The sequence below is a fragment of the Ambystoma mexicanum genome, chromosome 3q, assembly GCF_040938575.1.
Source record: "Ambystoma mexicanum isolate Mex_15411 chromosome 3q, UKY_AmexF1_1, whole genome shotgun sequence".
Classification (NCBI taxonomy): domain Eukaryota; kingdom Metazoa; phylum Chordata; class Amphibia; order Caudata; family Ambystomatidae; genus Ambystoma; species Ambystoma mexicanum.
Window position 1 is genome coordinate 779,791,374 of NC_090926.1, and position 23,226 is coordinate 779,814,599.

Consider the following 23,226-nt stretch of genomic DNA (forward strand, 5'->3'; position numbering starts at 1 on the left):
CCCCATCCTTTGGTGCAGTGTAGGAGCCACTGCTTGACATGGGCATGAATGGAGATGCAGCGCTGGGATAATTGCAGACCTTGAATATCATCTAAATGCAGTGTAGGAGTCAAAGCAAGTTTAGCCTATGGGTAGTTATGCAGTAATGCAGACACTGCACGATTAAGGATTACGTGCTCTGCAGTCAACAAATGCTTGGGGATAATGTAGGTCACTCGGTGCTAGGGCCGGCTAGGCAATCTTACTGTAGTACAGCTCACTGGTACGGGTACGCAGGTTAGTTTCAGAATGGGACACTGAAGCGTTTAAACACATGTAGCACCAGAGTAAAATTGACAAATGTAACAAATGACTAAATCTATACATCACACTCACTGGTTTTTCTGGGATTTTCCAGATAGTTCTTCCTCACTCCTCTGAAGGGCTACAAAAATCCCATGCGACTCGTTGAACAGTTTGCGTAGTATCGGGGAGTAGATGTCCTCATCCTTCCGAACAAGATAAAGGAACGGACAACCAGCTCCCATAGACCCCTTTCCTAAATTAAACAAATGAAAGGTTAATGCAAGGTATTGAGATATGTGTCAAGAGCATCCCATAGAAAGAGCATTGTATGCAGCCATGATTAGACACAAAAATCAACATTAGGATACCTTGAGAAACAGGAACGTTATTCTTTGATAGGAACCCAAAACAATTAGCCATGGGGAAAAAAGGGATGCCGGTGATTTGGAGGACTGATATTAGTCAAGGATGTTAATGGATGTAGAATAAATCGAAAGGAATATGCAGTAAAATCACACGAGGGAAGGATTTGAACAGAGTAAATTGCTGCTAAGCAATTCCACCATGACAAAAAACGGCCCTCCATCTTGACAAGGTAGGATATGATATTTTATTTGTATCGCGCTCGTACACAAGTGTTTCAGAGCGTATTAAGGCAAGGGAAGGGAACAGGGGAGAACAAAACATCGATCTTACTAGGCCCAGCGACATTGAGATCGTGCAAGTGCATGGGAAAGGGGAAAAGTGAATGCAAGGGGGAGAGTGGAAAGTGCAGAGCAGTGGATAAACAGATAATAAATACAAATAAAATATATAATGGAGCAGTAAACAGGGGTAGTGCAGTCAGAAAGTGACAAGTGCTGTGTTTACGGCAGCAGAACTGGGTAAGTCGATAAGTGCATATAGGGAAGAAAATGAGGCGCTGAGGGACTGCATGGATACAGATACAGTCCCCAGTGCAAGGGATGGGTGGGAGGCAGTGCAGAAGGGCAGTGCAGAAGGGTGGCATGGTGAGCAGGTAGCTGGGCCAAGGGGACATAGGGTGGCCAAATGCACAGTGCCAAGAGAGCAGATCAGCAAGGGGGAGCAAAGGCAGATGGAAAGAGGAAGGTCTTGGAAGATGGTTCTCCTGAAGTTTTAGAGTGGCAGGGAGGCTGTTCCAGAGGGAGGCCCCAGCCGAAGACATATCTACCGCCGGCTCGTTTCTTTGGGAAACGACTGACCCTGAGGGAGTTAGAGGTAGAGGAGCAAAGAGCTCGAGAGGGGAGGTATTTGCGGAGGGATAGCTGAAGGTATTTTGGACCCAGGCCCCAGAAAGCCTTGTGGACAATGCAGAAGGGTTTTAAATTTAATCCCTGCGTCGACTGGGAGCCAATGGAGAGATTTCAGAGCAGGAGAGCTACGATCCCAGGGCTTGAGGCCAAGGACAAGTCTTGCAGTCCTGTTCTGGATTAGTTGCAGAGGGCAAGGAGTAGAGGCAGGTAGATTTAGAAAGAGGCTGTTACAATAGTCCAAGCTAGAGAGAACCAGAGCTTGGGAGACAGTGAGCTTCTGGGGGAGGGAGAGGAAAAGAGGAGTGCTTCTGAGGAGGTGCAATAGGATGTTTGACTTTTTAGAGACCTCAGAGATGTGGGCGGAGAAGGCAAGTGTGCATTCAAAGATGACCATGAGGTTCTTAGCCTCACAGGTGGGGATAGGAGGGCCAAGTGAGGCCGGCCAAAGAGAGGGGAATGGATGGGGAAGGGTTGCCGATGAGGAGGATCTCTGTCTTGATGGCATTCAGACAAAGATCACACCAATCTTGAATGGCAGTTAGGCAATCAGTGATGAGGGAGGCAGAGGAGGTGGCCGAGGGCAGCCTGAAAATGAGTTGAGCGTCGTCAGTGTAGCACTGGAAATTTGAGGATAGAGTGGCAATGCAGTGGGCCAGAGTTGCCATGTATTGCTTGAATAGCCAGGGCGAGAGGTTAGACCCCTGGGAACACCACAGGAAGAGAGAAGGATAGGAAGGACCCCAGTTGATCCTAGGAGGGTCGATCAGAGAGTAATGAGGTCAGCCAGGGCAGAGCCTGATCAGCGATACCCAGGTTCTCAGAGACGGTTGAGCAGGATGGTATGGTTGACTGTGTCGAAGGCAGAAGAGAGATTGTGTAGGACGAGGACAGAGGTAATGTTAGAGTCAAGGTTGGAAAGCAGATCTTCAGGAGAGCAGTTTCCGTACTTCTGGCTGCTCTGAAACCAGACTGGTGGTCATGGAGACAGCCAACAGAATCGGAATGAAGGTTAAGCTAAGAGATGGCCAGCTTTTCCAGGGGTTTGCCCAGAAAGGGAGCAATGGAGATTGGGCGATAGTTAGCCGGACAGGAAGGATCAGCTGTGGGTTTCTTGAGAAGAGGATGCCCAAGGGAGTGTTTCAGAGGGGAGGGGAAGGATCCTGAAGCAAAGGAATGGTTGTAAAAATCTGCAAGGGCCGGAGCGAGGGTGTCAATGTGGTCCTTGATGGTTTTAGAGGAACTGGGATGAACCTGTTTTGAGGAAGCTTTCATAGATCAGACTTGTCTAGCGACCTCATCAGGGGAGAAGAGAGGAAGGAAGAGAAGGAGGGAGGGAGGGGGGGTGGTTAAAAGGGGGGTTAGCAAGCACAGACTGAGGGGAATAGGAGAGTCATTGCAGAGAGCTTGGGAGGTAAGAGGAGGGGTAGAGACTGCAGCAGGGTTGGCAAGCTCCATGCAGATTTTGAAGAGTTCAGCCGAGTTGTCAGATGCCGCAGAGACACGGGCTTGAATGTGGACTGACCCAATGGGCACTAGCTTTCCTCAAAATACTTCAACCCACCAAGCATGTGCACCAATCAAAACACATGCTTTCCTATTGCTGTTCACACAGTTGGATAGATAGAGGGAAAGCTAATCCCCGCCCCCCCCCACCCCAAACAGGATAACTGAACTGAAAAAGTTCAGTGATCCTCTGCTCACAAACTCGCATTTGGGTACTATCAGTTAAAGGTGAGAAATGGGCTGTGGGCATGGGATACACATTTAAAGGGAGTAAGCCTATACTGTACGTTGGAGGGGCCCTTGTCATTCTGTTTCTATTCCTGCCTGGCTAACACAAACCTTTCCCTGGTGAAACCTAATGGGAGGTCTAACCATGGATATAAAATATGTAGAGATATGAAATCCTTCCTCTCAGAGGGAGTACACCATGTACCATGGCATTGTCCAGTGTTACTACTGTATTGTTGGTGGCATATGTACCCGATATGTATTGTAACATTGTGGAAGAAAGAGACCGGCCCATAGGAGACATTTCTGGCTATAGACTTTTATTGATGTTAAAGCAAAAGAGAAACTCCTATCTGACCATAGTTCTAAGAGGGGTTTCACTTCTGGGTGATTCAAAATGAAATGTTTGTCTTGAGGGATAGAAATCAGAAGTCTAAAAAAAAAAAATGATTCCATGGATTAAGGTTCCAATAAGGCACATAGAAGAAAGAACAAGAGTCTTGTATCTTCACAATGTCAAGAGCAAGACTGCCTCTTCTTGATCTTTTTTCCAATGTTCACAAACTTTTACAATGTCCACTAACACCAGGGGGTATAATTCCCTTTCCGCTGTCTATTCCACAATCTTCACTATGCTCACAGTCTACCTGGTTTACCATCATGCCAGGCAATGCGACTTTTACAAAGGTTTGGTGTGTGGTTGTTATTGGCTGTGTTTCACAATTCCTTCTTGGCTTTTCGAGGTTCGTAACAATTTGTACACGGTTCTCTATCCCACCAGGTATTGATGTAGTGTCATGTCTCCGACACATGATGTATTTACACTTTTCTCACTTGGGTCCCATACCCCTTTGGCATTGTACCTGGTTCACGAGCCTGCCAGATATTCTTATGGTTGGATTACAGACCCCCCTGTAGCATTGATTTTCTTTTCTTGGGTCCCAAATCCTTTTTGTATCTTGCTTTCTGGTCCCAGACCCCTTTGGTTTCTTGTTCTCCTGATCTGGGCAGCCCTGGTCTTCCACGCCCCCCAGGGACTGCCACAAGAAAGATGGTTCTGAAGGACAGTCCTTATTGGATGCAGGTCCCTGACCTGTGTCCTACTGCGGTACAGTCTCTCGGGTTTCCCAGCAAGCATGCCGGTTTCCCGACCCTTCTCTGGTTGCTCACCCATCTCTGTTGGCTGCTTCTGGGTCTCTGGCCCCCGTTCAGAGACCTCTTCCTGCGCTCGAGATCTGGGGTGGCTCTGCAGTGGCTTTCTGCTTTCCAGCATCACATCCCAGGCAGACCACGTTCCCCAGTTCTCTTGCTGCGCTGTTGCTTCAGTTTCCTGCTTCCAGACTTGGCTCGACCACGTCAAAGCTCTCTGAACCATTTCTGTGGATGGGTAAGTGTCCCGTCTGTAGTTGCTTCGCCCGGCTCCTGACCGCAGGCTCCGAAGCTCCCAGTTCCTCCAGGGAGGATCTCTCAGTGAGTTTTATTTTCCCTCTTCTATTTCACTTGCTCCCTGGCCAATAGGAAGTCCACAAAGACTAGAGGTGCTCTCCTCTTTGATAGACGCTTCCCGCACCTCATCAATTTCCTGCATTCTCCTGCTGTCCCTTCTCTCCCTTCCTCAGCTTCCTTGCTTCCTCCTGCTGTCTCACCCTTGGCTACCTTGCCTTCTCCTCCTACTTCTTCTGCCCCCCTCGGGCTCCTTCTACACCTCCGCAGGGCATAGCTCCGATTTGTAACCCTCCCCGGAAGTCTTTCAAGGACGGCAATCTTTTCCATAGTGCCACTTTTAGCTCTCGCTCAGCTGTCAAACACTCCTCCGACATCTGCCACCTCCTGGAGGAAATTTTCCTCTATGTCCTTGGTCTCACCGAGACATGGTTCGCGGCCAGCTCTGTCACAAGCTTTGACAATCTCATCCCTGATGGCTACAGGATCCTCTCTGTGCCCAGATACAACCGTTGCGGAAGTGGTGTAGCCCTGATCTTCCCCGAGTGGATCCCTGCCTCTGTCATTCCTACACTGGCCTACTCATCTTTCAAATGCCTTGTCTGCAGGCTCTCCCTCTCTCTCCTTGCCATTCCCTTACCGTGGCTACCATCTATCGGCCACCTGGTCAGGTCTCCTCCTTCCACTCTGAGTGGGCGGACCTCTCCTCTTCCGTTGTGGCCTCAACCACTCCTCCTTCTTGGAGGCTTTCACATCCACCTGGATGCTTCCTGTCTTTCCTCTGGACTCTTTTGCGACCTCTGCGACTCTCACTCTCTATACTCCCCTCTGGCCCGTCTCCCTCTGCAGGGCACACCCTGGATGTTCTGATCTCTTCAGACCTTCCCCTTTTGATCCCCCTCACCACTCCTCTCTCCTGGAGTGGTCACTTTCTCCTTTCCTCCCAGCTCACCCTCTCCACCCCTCAAGCCAAGCCTACTCCAGTACTGCCACCTACCTTCTTGGTTATCTGACCCATGAAGCGTATGTTAGTTGAGGCTTTGGCCCCCCTTTTGGCTGACACACACTGACACAGCCCTCTCCATGCTCCACTCTGCTATATCTGTTAATCTCGATGTTCTTGCCCCTGTCATGAGTATCCGCTTGAAGCCCAAAGATGAGTGCAACTCTTGGTATGACTCTGACCTCGTCACCCTTAAACGCAAGTGCAGGGTGGCTGAGCGAAAATGGCAGACTTCCAGTACATCCTCTGACAATCTGGCCTGCCGCCTCCTCCAAAGGCAACACCGGCTCTCTGTCCGCACCAAGAAGAGAGCCCACATCCAAGCCCGGGTCTCTGCGGCATCTAACAACTCAGCCAAACTCTTTAAAATCTGCAAGGAGCTGGCCAATCCTGCTGCAGTATTTACCTTGCATGTCCCCTCTCAGGCCCTCTGCACGGCCCTGGCTTCTCATTTCATCTAAAAATCTCAGGACATCCTGTCCTGTCTCTCTTCCTCTCCCCCTTCACCCTCCACTCTGTGCTCTTCCTCTGGCCCTTCTTTGGCCACCTCTCCTCCTGCCTTCTCTTCCTTTCCCCTGTTCTCCCCAGGCGAGGTTTCTAGACAAGTCAGATCTATAAAAGTCTTGTCAAAAAAGGTTCACCCCTGTTCCTCCAAAACCATCAAGGACCGCATCGACATCCTGGCTCCTGCTCTGGCTGACTTCTGCAACCACTCCTTCTAAGCCCAGCTAACTAACGCCCAATCTCCATCACTCCTTTCCTGGGCTAACTCCTGGAAAAGCTGGCCATCTCCCAGATTAACGTCCAAACTGAATCTGTTGGCTTTCTCCATGACCATCAGTCTGGCTTCAGAGCTGCCAGAAGCACGGATACTGCTCTCCTGAACATCCGTGAAGACCTGCTCTCCAACCTTGATTCCAACATCCGCCTGTGTTCTCATCTTACTTGATCTCACTTCTGCCTTTGACACGATCAACCATGCCATTCTGCTCAACTGTCTTTGTGATAACCTGGGCAACACTGATCAGGCCCTGGCTTGGCTGACTTCTTTCCTCTCGATCGACCCTCCCAGGTCCAACTTTGGGTCCTTCCTCTCCTCTATCTCTACCTGTGGTGTTCCCCTGGGGTCTAACCTCTCTCCCTGGCTGTTCAACCAATACCTGGCACATCTCGCCCATCGCATTGCCGCTCTCTGCCCCAGCTTTCAGTGCTATGCGGATGACAACTCATTTTCAGGCTCCCTTCCGCCACCTATTGTCCTTCTCGCATCTCTGACTGTGTCTGCTATCCAGGAGTGGTGTGCCACCAATGATCTCTGCCTTAATTTCAGCAAGACAGATTCTCCTCATCGGCACACCTGCTCCCTCCTTTCCTGTCACTCTCTACCCGGGCTCTCTTGGCCCTCTGGAAGGCTAAAAACCTTGGGTCATCTTCGACTCCACACTCTCCTTCTCTCCTCACATCTCTGACGTCTTTAAGAAGTCGCACTACCAGCTGCACCTGCTCAGAGGTATTCTTCGTTTCTACTCCTTCCCCCAGAAGCTCACTGTCTCCAGAGCGCTGGTTCTCTCTAGGCTGGACTACTGCAACAGCCTCTTTCTAAATCTGCCTGGCTCTACTCTCCGCCCTCTGCAACTCATCCAAAACAGGACTACAAGACTTGTCCTTGGCCTCAAGTCCAGGGACCGTATCTCTCCAGGGATGAAATCTCTGCACTGGCTCCCAGTGGCAGCGAGGATTAAGTTCAAAACCCTCTTCATTGTCCATAAGGCCTTCTGGTGCCAGGACCCTCAATACCTTCAACTCTCTCTTCCTAAGTATCTTCCTTCTCAAGCTCTTCGTTCATCTGCCGTCAAATCCCTCAGGGTCAGTCGCTTCCCCAAGCAACTAGTTGGTGGTAGATCGCTTTCTTCTGCTGGGGACTCCTTCCCTGCCTCTCTGAAACTTAAGGAGAGCCCTCTCCGTTTCCGGAAGCACCTCAAGACCTTCCTCTTTGCTCCTGCCTTTGCCTTTGCTCCCCCTCTCCCTTCCTGATCTGCTCTCTCTTGGCACTGTGCATCTGGCCACCCTCCGTCCCCTTGGGAAAACTTCGTCTTTCTCTCCTCTGCTCCCCTTGCTGATCTCCAGGTTGAAATTGAAACTGCACTGGTTTACCTGGCTACCCTCTGATCTCGGGCCCAGATCCCCTCCCCGCCAGTTGCCCACCTGCACTGCCCCCTGGCAATCCTTGCACTCATGCACTGTTCTGTATCCATACAGCCCCCTACCAGCATTTGGCACCGGTTGTCTGCCCCTACCCTTGCCCCTAGCTGGCCGCTTTTCTTATTTATTGTCTTTATTTTATTTATTATTTATCTTACGTTATCTTTAGTACTGCACTGCCCTCTCCCCTTTTCCCCCTGCACTTCTCGCTTTCCCTCCTCCCCTGCACTTGTGCATAGTCCATGTCACCTGGCCTAGTAAGATCACTGTCTCTGCCTTCCCTCTGACCCCCCCCCCTCCATTGCCTCATTGCTCCCTGCAAAACGTGTATAGACGCGTTAAAAATGCCATATCATATACTTCTGCACCTCCTCCTTGTCTCAGTACTGATCTTAAGGACTCCCAGTGAGTCAGGATTGTTCCTCGTCACAGTATTGATCTTTAATATTGCTTAGGAGTCCTTTGGACTCTTCTTCATCCCAGTACACCCTATCTTTCTGGTTTTAATGAAACAGATAGGAACACTAGAGATGGTGTTGTAGAGGATTAGAGAGGAAGGCTGATTAGGGTTAAGCGGGCTATGGTAACACCATGTTCTCCCCGGAATGTCACTAATCCCATAAAGGGGTTTTACGTGGCCATGAGGTCCGCCAGCTGAGTAACATCCAGGGGGGGACTATCTAGTAGCAGCCTCACCTCTCTGGCCGCATGGAAATGGGCACCCCCTAGAGGAGCGGCGACGACCTCTGGGGATTTGTCACAGTATGTATATGTTTTGCATAAATTAGTTACTGTAATCAACGGCTGTTTCAGCGGCACAGTAATGGGAACCGTCCAGATTTTATGGGTGGCAACGTGCATTACATTTGCTTTGGAGCCATGCGCTCGGCGGGAGGGTGGAAGTGCGGAAGCGCAGTAGGCTCAGAACGCGAGGGATATGAAGATTTCTATGTATTTTTTCATGAAACCATTGTTTCCGCTAGACCCTTTTTTGATGAAACCGTCAACGAATGGCGTGGGGTGGGGTGGGGTTATGTGCTTATGATGCATACATACCCCCTTGTGTATGCGAGGGAGTGTCCCTGTCCCAAGAAGATTTCCCTGTAGCAGAGCATTCGGCTTGCATTGTGGGGTTCGAGACAGACACGAAGGAGTCTAGGGACTCCTCAATTATGTTATCGGTTTCCGAAAAGGAGCCGTTACTGCCCCGTTCGTCTTCCGAGGCATCAAAGCCAGTGGGAGACATGGATTCGACCTGCTTTGGGTAGACCGGCCACCGTTTCGTGTGTCGCTCCTTGAGCGTCTTAAGCCGAAAGAGCCTGCACGACGAGCAATGCTCCTCAAGGTAATCACGGGAAAGACAGGGGTTGCAGACCCGATGGGCGTCTTTCCAGGACCGATAAAACGTAAAGGGATTTCTTTCCTTGATGGTAAATGAATATTACGGCAGCTAGACAAGTGTAAAAGTAAGTGGGAAAAGGCATTCTCTAAAGAGAAAAGAAAATATAAGAATGTTGAAAAAAATAACACTCTACTGTTAGGCCGGAGCCAGTAATCAGGAAATTTGCAGAGATATTCTGCTGGCGATAGCTTCCTTCGAGAGGTCTGTGAAAGAAGCATCCGTCGAAGGTGGAACAACAAAGAAAGTTAGGATTATAGTCAAGATTAAGTAGCAACGCTACAAACTCTGCATAAAGCGACCGACCACTATCGTAAAAAAAAAAAAAATTAAAAAATCGGAGATCTCAATGCGTGAAGGACCATGGGTACGTTATAGGGTTGCAACGGTACAGCGGTATAAATACAGTGCGCACCATAATTTAGTCATGAAAGCCGTCATTTGCTTCGGTTTTATCGTATTAGTGCTGGTGGCTAGCTTGCTTTTTTTAATTTTTATTTCTTTGTCACATACACACGAAGGCTGCAATGAGGACAGTGAGAGAAGCCACAGTCTTCTCTCACACCCAACCTCGAACGCGAGTATGCCCAGCCTCATTTGTATGGAACTGCCTGGAGCCTTGCAGGTTTGTCGATTTAAAAGCAGAAACGGGCTGCCTCCGAGTGTTCCCCATAGGCAGTATCCAAACTTCCCAGGGCCTTCCAGACGTGCTGCAATACTGAGCCCTTTATGTAATTTGCACTTGTTTGCAAATGGTGGAGAGAATGGCTGCAAAGCCCGTGTTTGTTCAGGGAAAGGTAAGCTGAAATTAAAAGGGAGCATTTTCTTCTTTTGTTTTACTCTCAAAGTCAGTAATATATTCGGTCTTGGCGAGCGAGACAGCGGAGCCTGCAGGCCCGGTGCTTAGCAACCCCTCCCCAAGAGCCTAACTAATGCAACTATTTTGCCCTGCATTTGCAGAACACTTTATAAAAGCTCTCTCAGTAGCACCTGTTGGGGCTTTGCTGCTTGGGGTGCGCTGGCTCCAGCACTTGATTAGGCTATGGTCCGGTGACCGAAGACAGAGTTTTTCCTGTCGGCAAACGCACTGGATTCAGATAGGGGAGATGGAGAGACTTACTGGACTCGAGCAGCCGCATTAAAGGAAAGATGGAGAGACTTACTAGACTCGAGCAGCCGCATTAAAGGAAAGGGAGGCTTCGTGGTGGGTTCGGGGCTTTAAGCTGTGTTGACACGTTCACATGAATAGCTATGTAGATATGTGCGAGCCTTTTACCTGGCATATATGTGCAGATTTTTTCATTGCTAGCTCAGCAAAGGCAACTTTTGAGCCATAGGCGATGAATACATGGGGGCGTAGGGGGAAATTGCCCCTCCCTGTTCTCCTTAAACAGCGGGGCAAGATTGTCATTTTGCCCCCCCCCCCCGCAAAGATTCTGCAACCCACACCCTCCTAAATCACTGGGCACAGCCAGTCTTTTGGTTTCTCTCAAGCAGGGTTCAGGCTTGGTGAAATGTTAACATGCATCATGCAAAATTAGCAAGTGCTGCCCACTTCACAGTGTAAAGGCAGCCTCATCATCATCATCCCAGCTTTGATTGGGGGTAGGAGTAGAAAGGCCACGAGAAGTAGGGGATTTGAAGGGCGAATGCTACAAAGACAGCTCAGCAGGTTAGGCAACTGTTGCTGAGATGTTTAGACCTGCCTGTAATCTTGTCTCTTTTTCCCCCCAATTCCTGCTGCAAATGTTCTGCAAAATATGTGGTTTCGAGCAGAGAGCTTTGTTTGGTGTTGGAATTACTGCCCCTTATCAGAAATTAAAGTATGGTTCTACCCCACTAGCGAAAATCAAAAGTTGGCACCCATGTCTGTAGCTTGCAGCTGACTGTTTACATAGTTTGCATTACTAGCCAATTTCGCCAGTGACTCAGGTGCCTCAGGAACGGAGAGCGTGGGTGCCAACTGCCCAGGTGTTAATTACATGCAGTTTAGAGGTTCAAATTCCCACGACCGAGGATCAAGCACCTAATAAGTAATTACAATTCAACAACATGGGGGCATAACATTGTCATTAGCGTTGCGCGACTCCCTGATGCTCAGAACACACCAGACAGAAATAAACTGGTGGATACGTTTTTTTCTTTATGACAAAACAAAATATTAACAACACCAGTAGAAAAACAGAGGCACGTGACCCCTCAAGACTGACATTATTACAGAAAATAATGTAAGACTGCACGACACAAGGGGTGCGACGAAGGTGTATGGTTCACTGGGAGTCTCAGAGCTTTCACAAACGTTTTTACAAATGAAAGGTCTGGTTTTGAAAGGAGGGTATGTGAATGAACACAAAATGTAAAATGTTGTGCATGTTATTTGTATTTGTATTTGTTTATTTATAACGTGCAAACCATCAGGCCCTGGGGCATATTAACCATCTTTCTAGTTACATATATTACATGGATTACAGTGCCACTAAGAATAATAGAGGAAATACCCTAGGGTGTACAGTAACAGTACGGCGGTAGCAGGCCAGAAATAGTATCAGAGGAAGCGGACCAGAGTATGTAAAACAGACGCCGAGCATGTCTTATTGCTGATCAAAGAGCCACGATTTGGTTTTGGTCATAAAGGTGTTGAAAGAATCTTCAGCTCTGATAGTGGCAGGGAGGGTGTTCCATAGTTTAGAGGCTAGGACAGGGAATCTGGTGCCCCCCACTTTTTGAAGCTTAAACCTAGGGATCGATAGACAATGAGTCTGGGCAGTTCTTAGTGGTCGAGCAGTAGAGTGGCGAGATAACCGACTACAGAGATAGATCGGGGCTTTGTTGGCCAGGCATTTGTGCGTTAGGGCAAGTATTTTGAAGGAGATTCTCTGTTTGACAGGTAACCACTTTAAGTTGGTTCTGGCTTGTGAATAGTGGTGGTTGCGGGGGATGTTCAAGGCCGCTCGAATGACATTATTCTGGGTAGTTTGGAGTTTGCTCAAGTTCTCTTGGCTGGTACCCAAGTAAAGCGCACTGCAATAATCAATTTTTGCCATAATGAGGGTTCTAGCTAGTGTGACACTGTTGGGGGTGGTAAGAAACGGTTTGCAGGCTGCAATAAGTCTGCAATAATTTCAGCAAAGCTACAATTCGGAGTAGTCTTATCAGGGGCTTGACTGCCGGACTGGCATGCCTAATACGAATACTTGCATTCAGCTTTCGTCCAGAGAGATTTTGGTGCAGCAGTGAGGATGTCAGTCAGGAGCAGATGCTGCTTACTGTAACACATGCAGCACAGTACACTCATATTTACTGAGAATATGAGTCTTGCAAGTAAGCCAACTGCCTAAATTGCTTAAAGACATCGATTCTGAGTTAGTAATTAATAAACATGTGCAGCGCAAATTAAAACAATGGCTCCCAAAAAGAACATTTCAAAGAAAGAGGTATCAATATAAATTCCCAACAAATAAATTATCAATGCAGCAGGCCTTGCAACCACATACAGCCAGCACACATAATGGAATGCACTAGTCTTTTTCATATGCACATACTTTAAATAGAAAGCCTTTGGTGCAAACACCGCAGTGAAAGACAGCAAGAAATTGGTATCATAGGAAACACAGCCAAAGTGTAGTAGTAATCCCTTTAAACTATCAGTGGTTTGTTTTATAATGCGCAAGCGTACCCAAGGGTATCAGGGCGTAGCCTTTACAAGAATTTGCAAAGCTTAGTTACAGTTATCATAAAATATACGTAGTACAATAATCATAAAATATACATAATGCCAGTGGGGTAAACAAGTGTTATATACATAACCGCAATGAGGCAAACAGGCATTATGTGCATGTAAACAGGTAGGCACACGTGGTTACAGTGTGTGGGTATCGCGAAAGGGGAGAGACTTGGCACTTAGTTGTCTTAGTGGGCCTCCGTCTGCTGCCATGAAACTACCTTGGGTCGGAAGGTCCACTCTGAGATTTGGAGGCAAGGAGTTCCACAGTTTGGCTGCTTTCACTGGGAAGCTGTTGCCCCCTATGGTGGCACTTTGAAGTTGGGGACGGAGAGGCAGTCTCTATATGCAGTTCTGACGGGTCTCAGGGAGGACGGTCTATGGAATCTATTTGTAAGTGCGTGATGCCGTTTTTAAAAGAACTTTGTCTCTGGTGGAGAGCCAGTTGTTCCGTTTGCTAAATCCTGTAATGTGCTCTCTTCTGGAGATGCCCAGAGCTGCTCTAAGAGCGTTGTTCTGGAGGGTTTGTAGTTTGCTGGTGGTGGCCTTGGAGGATCCCAGGTAAAGGGCGTTGCAATAGTCGAGGCGGGACAATATAAGGGCTCTGGCGAGTGTAAGACAGCTAGTGTCCGACAGAAATGGTTTAGCTACACAGATTAATTTACACGTATATGCCATGTGATTAAATACACGTGCTATACTGCAATAACAGCAGAATACCATAATTTGACACAGTGGTTATCATACCATAAAGAAATCAATACCGTAACATCCCTAGTACAGTACACGTCACTAGGGATAGTATTGCAAACACGCCCAGTCGACCTCGCTTTGCAAACTTCGAAGGGTCATGAAATACTCTGCACCTACCACTAGATGTCGACCTATGCAGAGCATAGGATTCTAAGCCCCAGAAATATAAATGTATAGAAAAAACAGGAAACGACAGCACTCCAGTGGTGATCCCCAATAATAAAAGCACAATATTTGCAAAACCATAATTAGATTTTATTAAGAGCCCAAGCCTCGCTGAGGCAAAAGATTAAAATCTGCAACTCATTTCACACTGCTGGTGCTTGATCAGGAGGCTAATTAAGTGCTAAACACTGCCACATAAATGTAAGCACAAAGTCTGTCATCTAATCGTTGCTCACACAAAGTCGCCCATTCATATTACATTGCAGCCATGTTTGCCTAATCTCTATACAAACGGAACCCCTTATTGCACCAGAAACATGTGAATTAATTTAATTATATATAATAGGGTCAATGCACTGTTATACCGTGAAACACTTACATAGCGCACACATGATAAAGCAAAATACTTGAGTAAAAAGAACAATCTTCAAACTTAGTATTACATTACATTCACTAGCACAAGTGCTCTGCGAGGAACCGCTGTGAAAATCATCACCAAATGTGTACGGAAAATGAAGATCATGCATCTACAGAAGGTGTGCACTGCCCAACAGCAATACATCATTGATACAGTGTCTGAGTTCATAATGAACTTTAAAAGAGGAGGCAAACAGACCTGTGACACTGTGTAAGGCTATCTGGTGCTCCTTCAGCAGACCCGCATACTACATAAAATGAGGTGAAAGGGTAGATGCATCAAAAGGTGCACACTCCATTTCCCCAGACCCCCATACTAGGCGATATATGTATATGATAAGGGCGCATCAGGAATGAGGCACATGATGTGAGGTGTGTTACCTTTCTGATTCTGCACTTTCTTCTGGTTTCTTTGAGATTCATCGGATGCGAAGGAACAGGCCTAAAGATTTGCCTAAGAGACTGGCCTAACAGCTGAACACCCATGCCAAGCAATGTCGCAGAGCACAGCACAGCTGCGCTGTGGAATGCTGCAAAGCCTCACACTGCCGGGCAAGTACAGCCCCTCCTGAGAAGTACACAGTGATGAAGCTGCTAGCTCAAATCCCAAGACTGCCAGAGCCGGCCTAGCAGAAACAGTCTGAAGTTGAAACATTCACTTTCTTCCCCCTGTTCGGCAAATGACCCGTTTGTTATCACACGTGCATTATACATGCTAGTTTATGGGTGGAAAAAAGATTTAGCTGCTCCATTGTAAATAAGGATGAGACAGGCAAGGGAGGGGCAGAGCAGAATGCAGCCCGCCCTCCTATGCACTGGTGTGTGTTTGCATTACGGCCATTTCTCACCACTTCTGGTCTCTTTTGTATTATTTGTGTCCAAGTGTCAAGTGTCTGCTGTGCCTGAGGTGGTTTGGGGGAGCTGGATGAGCACTGGTATCATGGGGAGCAGGACGAGCCTGTAACAAAGTGTAAAAGAGATGGGCCAGAATGAGAATAGTAATACTGCTATAGAGTAAAGACAGAAGAAATGGGCAAGAAACCCAAAATAACGTGCACAGTGCTGAAATTACTCATCGCATTACATGCAAAAGAGTGTCTGATAAAATTAGCGACTGCCTCCATAAAAGTACAAAATACATAATGAGGCAGTAACACAGAAGTGCATAAGAGCATGATTATAAGGGATACATTACTCACTGTAATCGTATTTGATGCTTGTATCTGCTTAGATTCCCATGCTATGCATAGGCCGACATCTAGTGGAAGCTGCAGGGTATTAGTTTTAGTTTTCGAAACGCGAAAAGGGACGTCGACAAGGCGTGCCAGTAAAACTATCCCTAGTGTGATGTCTACCGTACCCATGGTGCTTCACACGTCAAGGTCCCTCAGATTGTTTTGTTTCCGACATGAGGTTGCATGAAGTGTAGCGTGAGAACAGGTGTAGTAAAGCAGATTATGTATCAGATAAAGTCCAGAAAACATTTATGCATCTTCTACTTCAAGAGGAGGAAGGGTGAGCGCATGTGAATCTAAGCAGATACAAGCATCAGAAATACGATAACGGTGGCACAAGGATGTACATTGAATAAATCCCCTTGTTTACCTGGTTTGCCGGGACGATTTCTATGGCGTACTTTAGGAGCAGCGCCTTCACCTCTTCCAACAGGATAGGTAGGTGTTCCCTTTGTCTTGGTGGGTGGTTGGCTGGTTGTTGTATCAGTTCTATGCAATAAACGCCCGCCACAGTGGAAAGTACCCACTTGACCTAGGCGAGTCCCTCCCATGCGTCGATAAAGTATGAAATGCGACCTCCTACTGGAGTGGCATCGAAGGGCACCTGTACTGCGTGGTCATTGCTTGGGGGTGTTGAGCATCCTCTGGAAGTGGTTGGTTCTGCCCCTACTTCAAGACCATCTTTGCCCTTTTTGAAACCCCTGTTCAGAGGACTGCCTCTGTGACAAATCGCAGGACGAGCTTTGGCCACCTTGAATTTCATTTGAAGCTCATTAAGTGTTTTATCCTCTGAAACGGCGGGAATTATGGCCCCCTCTTTGCTCGGAGGGTTTGTTGGCAAGCTGCCCTAATGATTTGAGGGTGTCATATTCCTCTTTTGCGCTCTTTAGAGTCTTCCATTGCTTTGTCAAATAAAGCGTTGGCTTCGATGGGCATGTTAAGGAGGGTTGCCTGGGTTTCAAGCTTGAAGCCCGACTGTCGTAGCCACGCGTGGCATTTAATCAACGTGCCCTCTGCTATGATTGTTCCAGCATTGTCCGCTGCATCCAAGTTGTTCTTGAGGATGCAGATTGACATTTGCTTACCCTCTGCAATGGAGAGCGACAGTTGTGTTTTGAGGGGCTCTGGGACCGATGCTATTTGTTCGGCAATGCCATCCCACTCATGACAGTTATAACTAGCTAACAGAGTTGGGTTATTAGCAATTCTAGTCTAGTAAGCTGCCGAAGAGGCTGCCTTTCTCCCAAAAGTGTGAATCATTTAACTCTCCATATCAGGAGGGGCTTCGGAAGAGGCCATAGGTGTTCCTGCTCTCTTTCTAGTAATTGTTACCACTAAAGAGTCAGATTTGAACTGTCCCCTGATGTATAGGGGGTTTGAGGGGGCTGCCCTGGATACTTTTTGAATAGGCAGGTTGAATGCCTGTGTTTAATAAGGAGTAATCAGAGAGAGTTGGATGCGTCTCTGTACTGATTGTAGCAGGGGGATAAATTGGGTTCCCGATTTCTTATCCCCTAGTATGTCTTCAACAAAGTCCTTATCTACTTGTGTGTCGATCTTTAAATGCTCTTCCGCCTTTAGGAGCAGGTTGTTCTATTACATTTGGTTATCCACTGTTGAGTCTGCCACCGGTGGTCTTAATGATCTGGTGACTGGATGATGCAGACATTCTCGTCATCACCGTAATATTGGTCGACATCACCCATGTCTCCTTGGTCGTCTGGGTCTGTGTAAGTTCCAGGGTCCTGGGAATCTTGCACGGCGTAACAATAAGCATGCTGCCCTAAGTCCTGCTGCGAGGTGGAAGCTTGTGTGAAGTCTGTTTGGGGCCTTTTTGGCAGAAAACAAACTGCTGCCCCGCTTTGAGTAGTTACTGGCCACTGTGTGGAGTACCCTGAAGGTTTTGTAGGACCTCAGAGTGGTCAAAGAAATTAGCAAGGGAGAACATTCTCCTCATGACCTTGTCAATTTGATCTGCGGTCCATTGAGTTGAACTTGGAATAACAGGGAGATCAAGGGTACTTGTTCTGGCGCAGGGGTTCTTTTATGGTGCATAGCCCCCAAAACAGTGCCCTCTCCCTGGGTCCTCGAATTTGAGACGCCTGGCTTTTTAACAGTGTTTCCGGGGTGTGCTTTTTGATGAGCTCTATCATCTTCGAGAATGGTGTAGTCTTTGAGGAGGCCTTCGAGGTGTCTTTTGACGGTCGGTATGTATGGAGGCCGTTGACGCGTCTTTGGACACCTGGGCGACGCCATGTAAGGATTTTGTGGCTTTAGAAACAGTTTCAGAAACGGACTTGTCTGTCTGTGTCAGGGGCCTGTCGTGTGGTGATCATGACTGTGATGGCCCAGAGGACAGGGAAATCCCGGACCTCCCCCTTGACGCCATGTGAAGCTTTCTGGTCAGCAGCGTGGTCAACTTTCGGCCATGGGATGTGTGCTGTGTGTGAGACTTGGTCGTGCTAGTGGTGCCGGGTGTCGTCCCCGTAGCAGAACCGCCCGCCTGCCTGTTGGGGTCAGGGGCTAGCACGTGGTTATCCGACAGATCCCGATCGCCCTCTGAGTTACTGTAGACATTGATGGTGCTGTCGCTGGAGGCTCCCTCGAAGGCCATGGCGGCCTCGGCCTGCATAGCATGGTGGGCCCAGCGTTTGGTTTTGCAGCCCTTGAGGGTTTTAGGCATGAACAGTTTGCACGACTTGTACTGTACTTCGGCGTGATCCCTGGGGAGACAGATTGCACACCCGGTGCAAGACTTTCCAGGGGAATTTTCTATGACAAGAAGGGCAAAACTTAAAGGGTGCTTTTTCCATTATGTAGGGGGGAGGCAGCCTGGTGCTAAATGTGGGAGGAAAGGGAAATATGAATTCTCTTAACGAGATTAAAGTATAAACCTCCCCCCACTCTCCCTACTGTGAGGGCCGAGGCCCGTTGAGGCCTTCCGACACCGTGACAAAGGATTGTCGATACGAGTTGTTGTAGTCATCAACAATAGTAATTCGTGCTCTATGCCGTCACCGAAGATCTTGCAGTAGACGGCTATCGAAAGGACAGAAAGAAATACTATAGTTAACTTTTCTAAGCAATGGAGATAGCCAAGAAGGAACTCTGCAATATGTGTCCAACTATGATGGCGGGGAAAAAAAAACTGAGGGACCTTGACGCGTGAAGCACCATGGGTACAGTAGACGTCATAATAGGGATAGTATTACTGGCACGCCATGTCGACGTCCCTTTGAGTTTCTAAAACTGTAATACTCTGCATCTACCACTAGATGTCGGCCTATGCATACATAGCATGTGATCTAAGCAGATTCCACAAGCCTCAAAAATTTATATATTGTTCAAACATGGCGAAAATAAAAAAAAGCTGCCCGCCACAGTCCTTTGGGTGCTTGTAGAAATGTGTCCAAATGCGCCGGGGCAGCACTCCACAACTCTGCTCCTAGAGAAATATGTATATCCATGCAGAAAATGAAATAAATGTAAAATGTGCTCAAAGAATGGCCATTTTAACATGTTGTTTGAATTGCAGTTTTATACCCAGATAAGGTTCACACTTTGAATACCCAATCGATATTTTCACAAATCAAGGTGCAACTGCAAATGTAAGCATTAGAACAATGTGAACCTAACCATTATTTTGAAACTGCACAGATTAGCAGATTAATACAAACATATGTATTCACCAATACCTCCATAGCACAAAACTATGGCTCCTAATGTGCTTAAAACTTTCTCATGTGTCATGCCCTCATTTATCAAAAAGCCATTAAAAAGTGCAATTGTACAGTGCAGATTGTAAACAAATACATTCGAAAAGTGACCAATGCATAAAAAAGGGGTTGTCACGAATTACTGCAAGATAAAAAAAGTTTTTAAAAAGATGTAAACATATCCGCAGATATGAAGTGCTGGGGAATAGTGCATATTGTAAACGTATTACTGCATTAAAGTGACATTCATTCAGATATAAGCTAACTAATAATACGTGCATACCCAAGTGTAACTATTCAAATTGTAAAGAATCCACTCCAATAAAGTGAGATATGCATTTAGATGTGAACTAACTAATGGCTCTCATAAAAAACCTCCATGATGTAGTTAGGAGCCAATGTCACTGCTTCAATGCTGAACTGCATGGTACAACCTGTATACAGGTAATGATTGTAGAGCTGTTGGTAATGTACTACAGTACCTCTAAGAACCAACATATCAGTTATCATACCTAAATGTACCCTGAATGCTCTTGGTCCATGCTAGTTGTAAGCAAATAACTCTAAAGTGACTAGTGCATTTAACTTAATCGCAAAGATTACCGCTCAGTCAACCCGAATACGAATTGGTAACCTTAATTACCCTTGAGTATACCAGGCAGTACAATCATGGTATTAGTAGAATGCTGGAAATCATACCATGAGCAAACATTGTTTCGGGAATAAAAATAAATGCAAACCTGTAAGAACTGCCTCAGAACATAATGCACAGCAATATCATTAGGACATTTAAAACAACACATGTTCGTAATTATACAATCTGCAACATAACACCTATAAATGAGTCCACCCACGCTATTAAAAACAATCATGCCCACAATAGTTATGGTTAAAGTGCATGGAAAAACAACAATCAACAAAAACCCTACACCCCATGTGCTGATCTATTATTAAAAAAGAAGAGAAAACCAAGTGTATTACATCTTCAAGCTAAAGAAATAAATTAGAAGATCCACATTTCATCACAATAATAAAAAAAGGAGAATTCCACGTGTCTCTACTTGTTGAATCGCTATACAAGATTCTTAGAGTCCCCAAGTGTTTGGTGCACTTTGACCCATCAATAGATGAAGCATAATATTTACACGAAGCAAAATAAAGGAAAATATATCATTAATCCAACCTAATTGCCAAAGGACATATAATATGTAAAACCAAAATAGAAACTTGCGAGGAAGAGTCCTTTTCACCAAGACAAAAGAGAGAGAATACTACTAAATACAGCCACTATATCAAGCAAAGAGACTATATCAATGTTCCATGAATGTATATAATTCCACGTCAATGTTCAAATCATGAGGAGTTTTTGTTTCAAACACTATGGTCATTTTTGTCTCAAATTGTCATAGTTTAAGAGTCATATCTCCTCATCTGAGATGTTTCTATACATGGTTGGCTCTAAAAAATTACAAACCTTCCAATTTGCCCTCATTACATTCACAGTTTAGCTACAGGATAAGAAACATCTCCATGCTTTATGGCTCTAATATGCTGTAGAATTCTTATTTTCATTTTACAAATGGTACTCCACACGTAGCATTTCTTACATGGACAGCAAAATGTATACCACAAATTCTGTTTCGCAGGTCATTGTTTGCCGAATTATGTAATCAGAATTCACTACAGAATATTTACAACATATCTGAGGAGTTGCATATTGGCAAACCTTGCATCTGTGGCATTTATAGAACCCCAAATACGGCCCACCGTAAGCCAATTGCTTGCAGAAACATTTGTATAGGGTAGAAAACTAGTCTTTATCTTTAATAGACATGGATTTCCGAAATGTAAGTATTGGCTGCTGTGATAATGTCCGACATAATTAATTACCTGTCTTCAGGACATGCCATTGTTTATTGATAATCTGTCGAATTTTAGTGATTCTGAACCATATGTCAATTTGTGTCTAATTTCTGTATCTTTTTTAAATCCTTTCCAAGGTTCTTCTGTGGGTACCCTCGCAAAATAAATTTTCTTAGCAGTTTTGGAACACTATATCAAAATCTACCACGGTGGAACAGTTATGTCTCAACCGTATGAATTCTCCATTAGGTATACTTTTGATGCATGCAGTCGGAAGACTACTGCTTGCCTGAAGAAGGTTGTTGGAACCAGTTGGTTTATGATGTACTGAGGTGTTGACTCCTTCTGTGGTTATGCCAACTTCTACATCCAGGAACACAAGTTTAGATTTACTACGTGTTTTAGTAAGGTGTAAGTTCAAGTCATTCGCATTTAAGATTTGAACAATTTCCAACCATTCCTTTGTATCACCTTTCGAAATGATGAAAAGGACATCAATAAACGTCAGCCAATAAACCACTTTGTCAGTGAATTTCTCGTGTTGTGAGGACCACACTACATTCCCTTCCCACCAACCCATGGTGAGGTTAGCATACAATGTGGCAAAAGTTGGCCTCATCGCAGTTCCCCTCACCTGATGGTAGAAAGAACCACTGAAAAAAAATACATTATGTGTCAAACAAAATGAAAGCATATCGAAAATAATTTGAGCGACTCAAAAAATTAAAAGATCTGGTGCTAAAAAAAAAATTAAAAAAAATAAAAACACAGCAAGCTGATAATCCCAAATCATGAATAATACAAGTATATAATGAAACCACATCTTAAGTGGCCAAAATCATGCCTGGATCACATGGGGTTTCATTATGTTTTAAAAAATAATCGGACGTATCCCTCAAAAAAGTGTATAGATACAAGAGGTTTCAAAGTTTCATCTACAAACTGGGCAAGATTTTCCAATAATGACCCACATAACGTGACTATAGGCCTACCTTTAGGTCGCACAAGTGACTTGTGTACCTTTGGCAAATAGTATATAGTCAGAATCACAGGCATTTGGGGAAAAAGGAATGTTACAGTATCTTTCTCCAAAATGATTGGACATGGATCAGCAGACAATTTAGAATTACAAGAATGATCCTTTAGCTGTCTTTTAGCTTCACTGACACAGTCTGAATGATTTTGAAGTACAATATTTAAGCCTTTATCAGACGGTTTTAGGACGTCAGTAAGCTGTGCAAGTACAGACAACATTGTTTTCTGCTGTAAAGTCAAGTTTCTGACAGGATCAATATCAAAATGCCGCAGTTTCTTCAAGCCATTGGTCACTAAGTCCTGGAATGCCTCTAAACAACCTGAAATCCGAGGATTGAATCTAGACTTGAATTTGAGGTTAGTATTCCTGGACCAATCGACACTAATCCCAAAACTGGATAAATCATTGCTACCAGCCTCACCCGGCATATCTGCTAATTCAGCCATGTCCAACAAGGTGGGCAAATCAGAAATTTCAAAATTGGTCTTTCCTGTGCACCTCGGTTTCTGGGATTATTTAAGCGAATTTACCAAAATATACTGTTTTAACTCACACATGAACTGATCGAAATCCAGGCGCGTTTGTGCATAATGAAATCCAGTAGAAGGGCAATAATTTAGGACCAATTTTAAAAACTCCTTTTTGCTCATCAGTCAATGCATGATCAGATAAATTAATTATGCGAATAAAAGGTAGTAGCCTCTACTTCCTGCACCATGTGCCATAACGTGTTATTCTCATTTGACTGACTTGTTTTGATGTGCTTCCCTCTTCACCTTCTCCTTGTCTTTCGTTTCTTGCTGGGAGTTTTCTTCACATACCCTTGTGTTACGCTCACCGGGTATCCAGAGGGACGCCACCCAGCCGGGCTACTTGCTGGTATGCTTCTCAGCTTTGCCCTGATGTGGTCTGCGGGGAAGGTTCTGCCTGAAAATACAGGACGACTGTGTTCAAGACTGACCGACTGGGGCAAGTATCCTCCC

At 45.9% G+C, this 23,226-nt stretch overlaps 1 protein-coding gene across 1 annotated transcript in view; it reads right to left on the reverse strand.

Moving 5' to 3' along the window:
• The window catches only part of NUP85 (nucleoporin 85), a 977,524-nt gene that overhangs the window by 840,629 nt on the left and 113,669 nt on the right, over positions 1 to 23,226 (reverse strand). Inside the window, exon 3 of the mRNA XM_069654821.1 lies at positions 376 to 538. Within this exon, the coding sequence (XP_069510922.1) occupies positions 376 to 538 (163 nt within the window). The remainder of the gene's footprint in view (positions 1 to 375; positions 539 to 23,226) is intronic.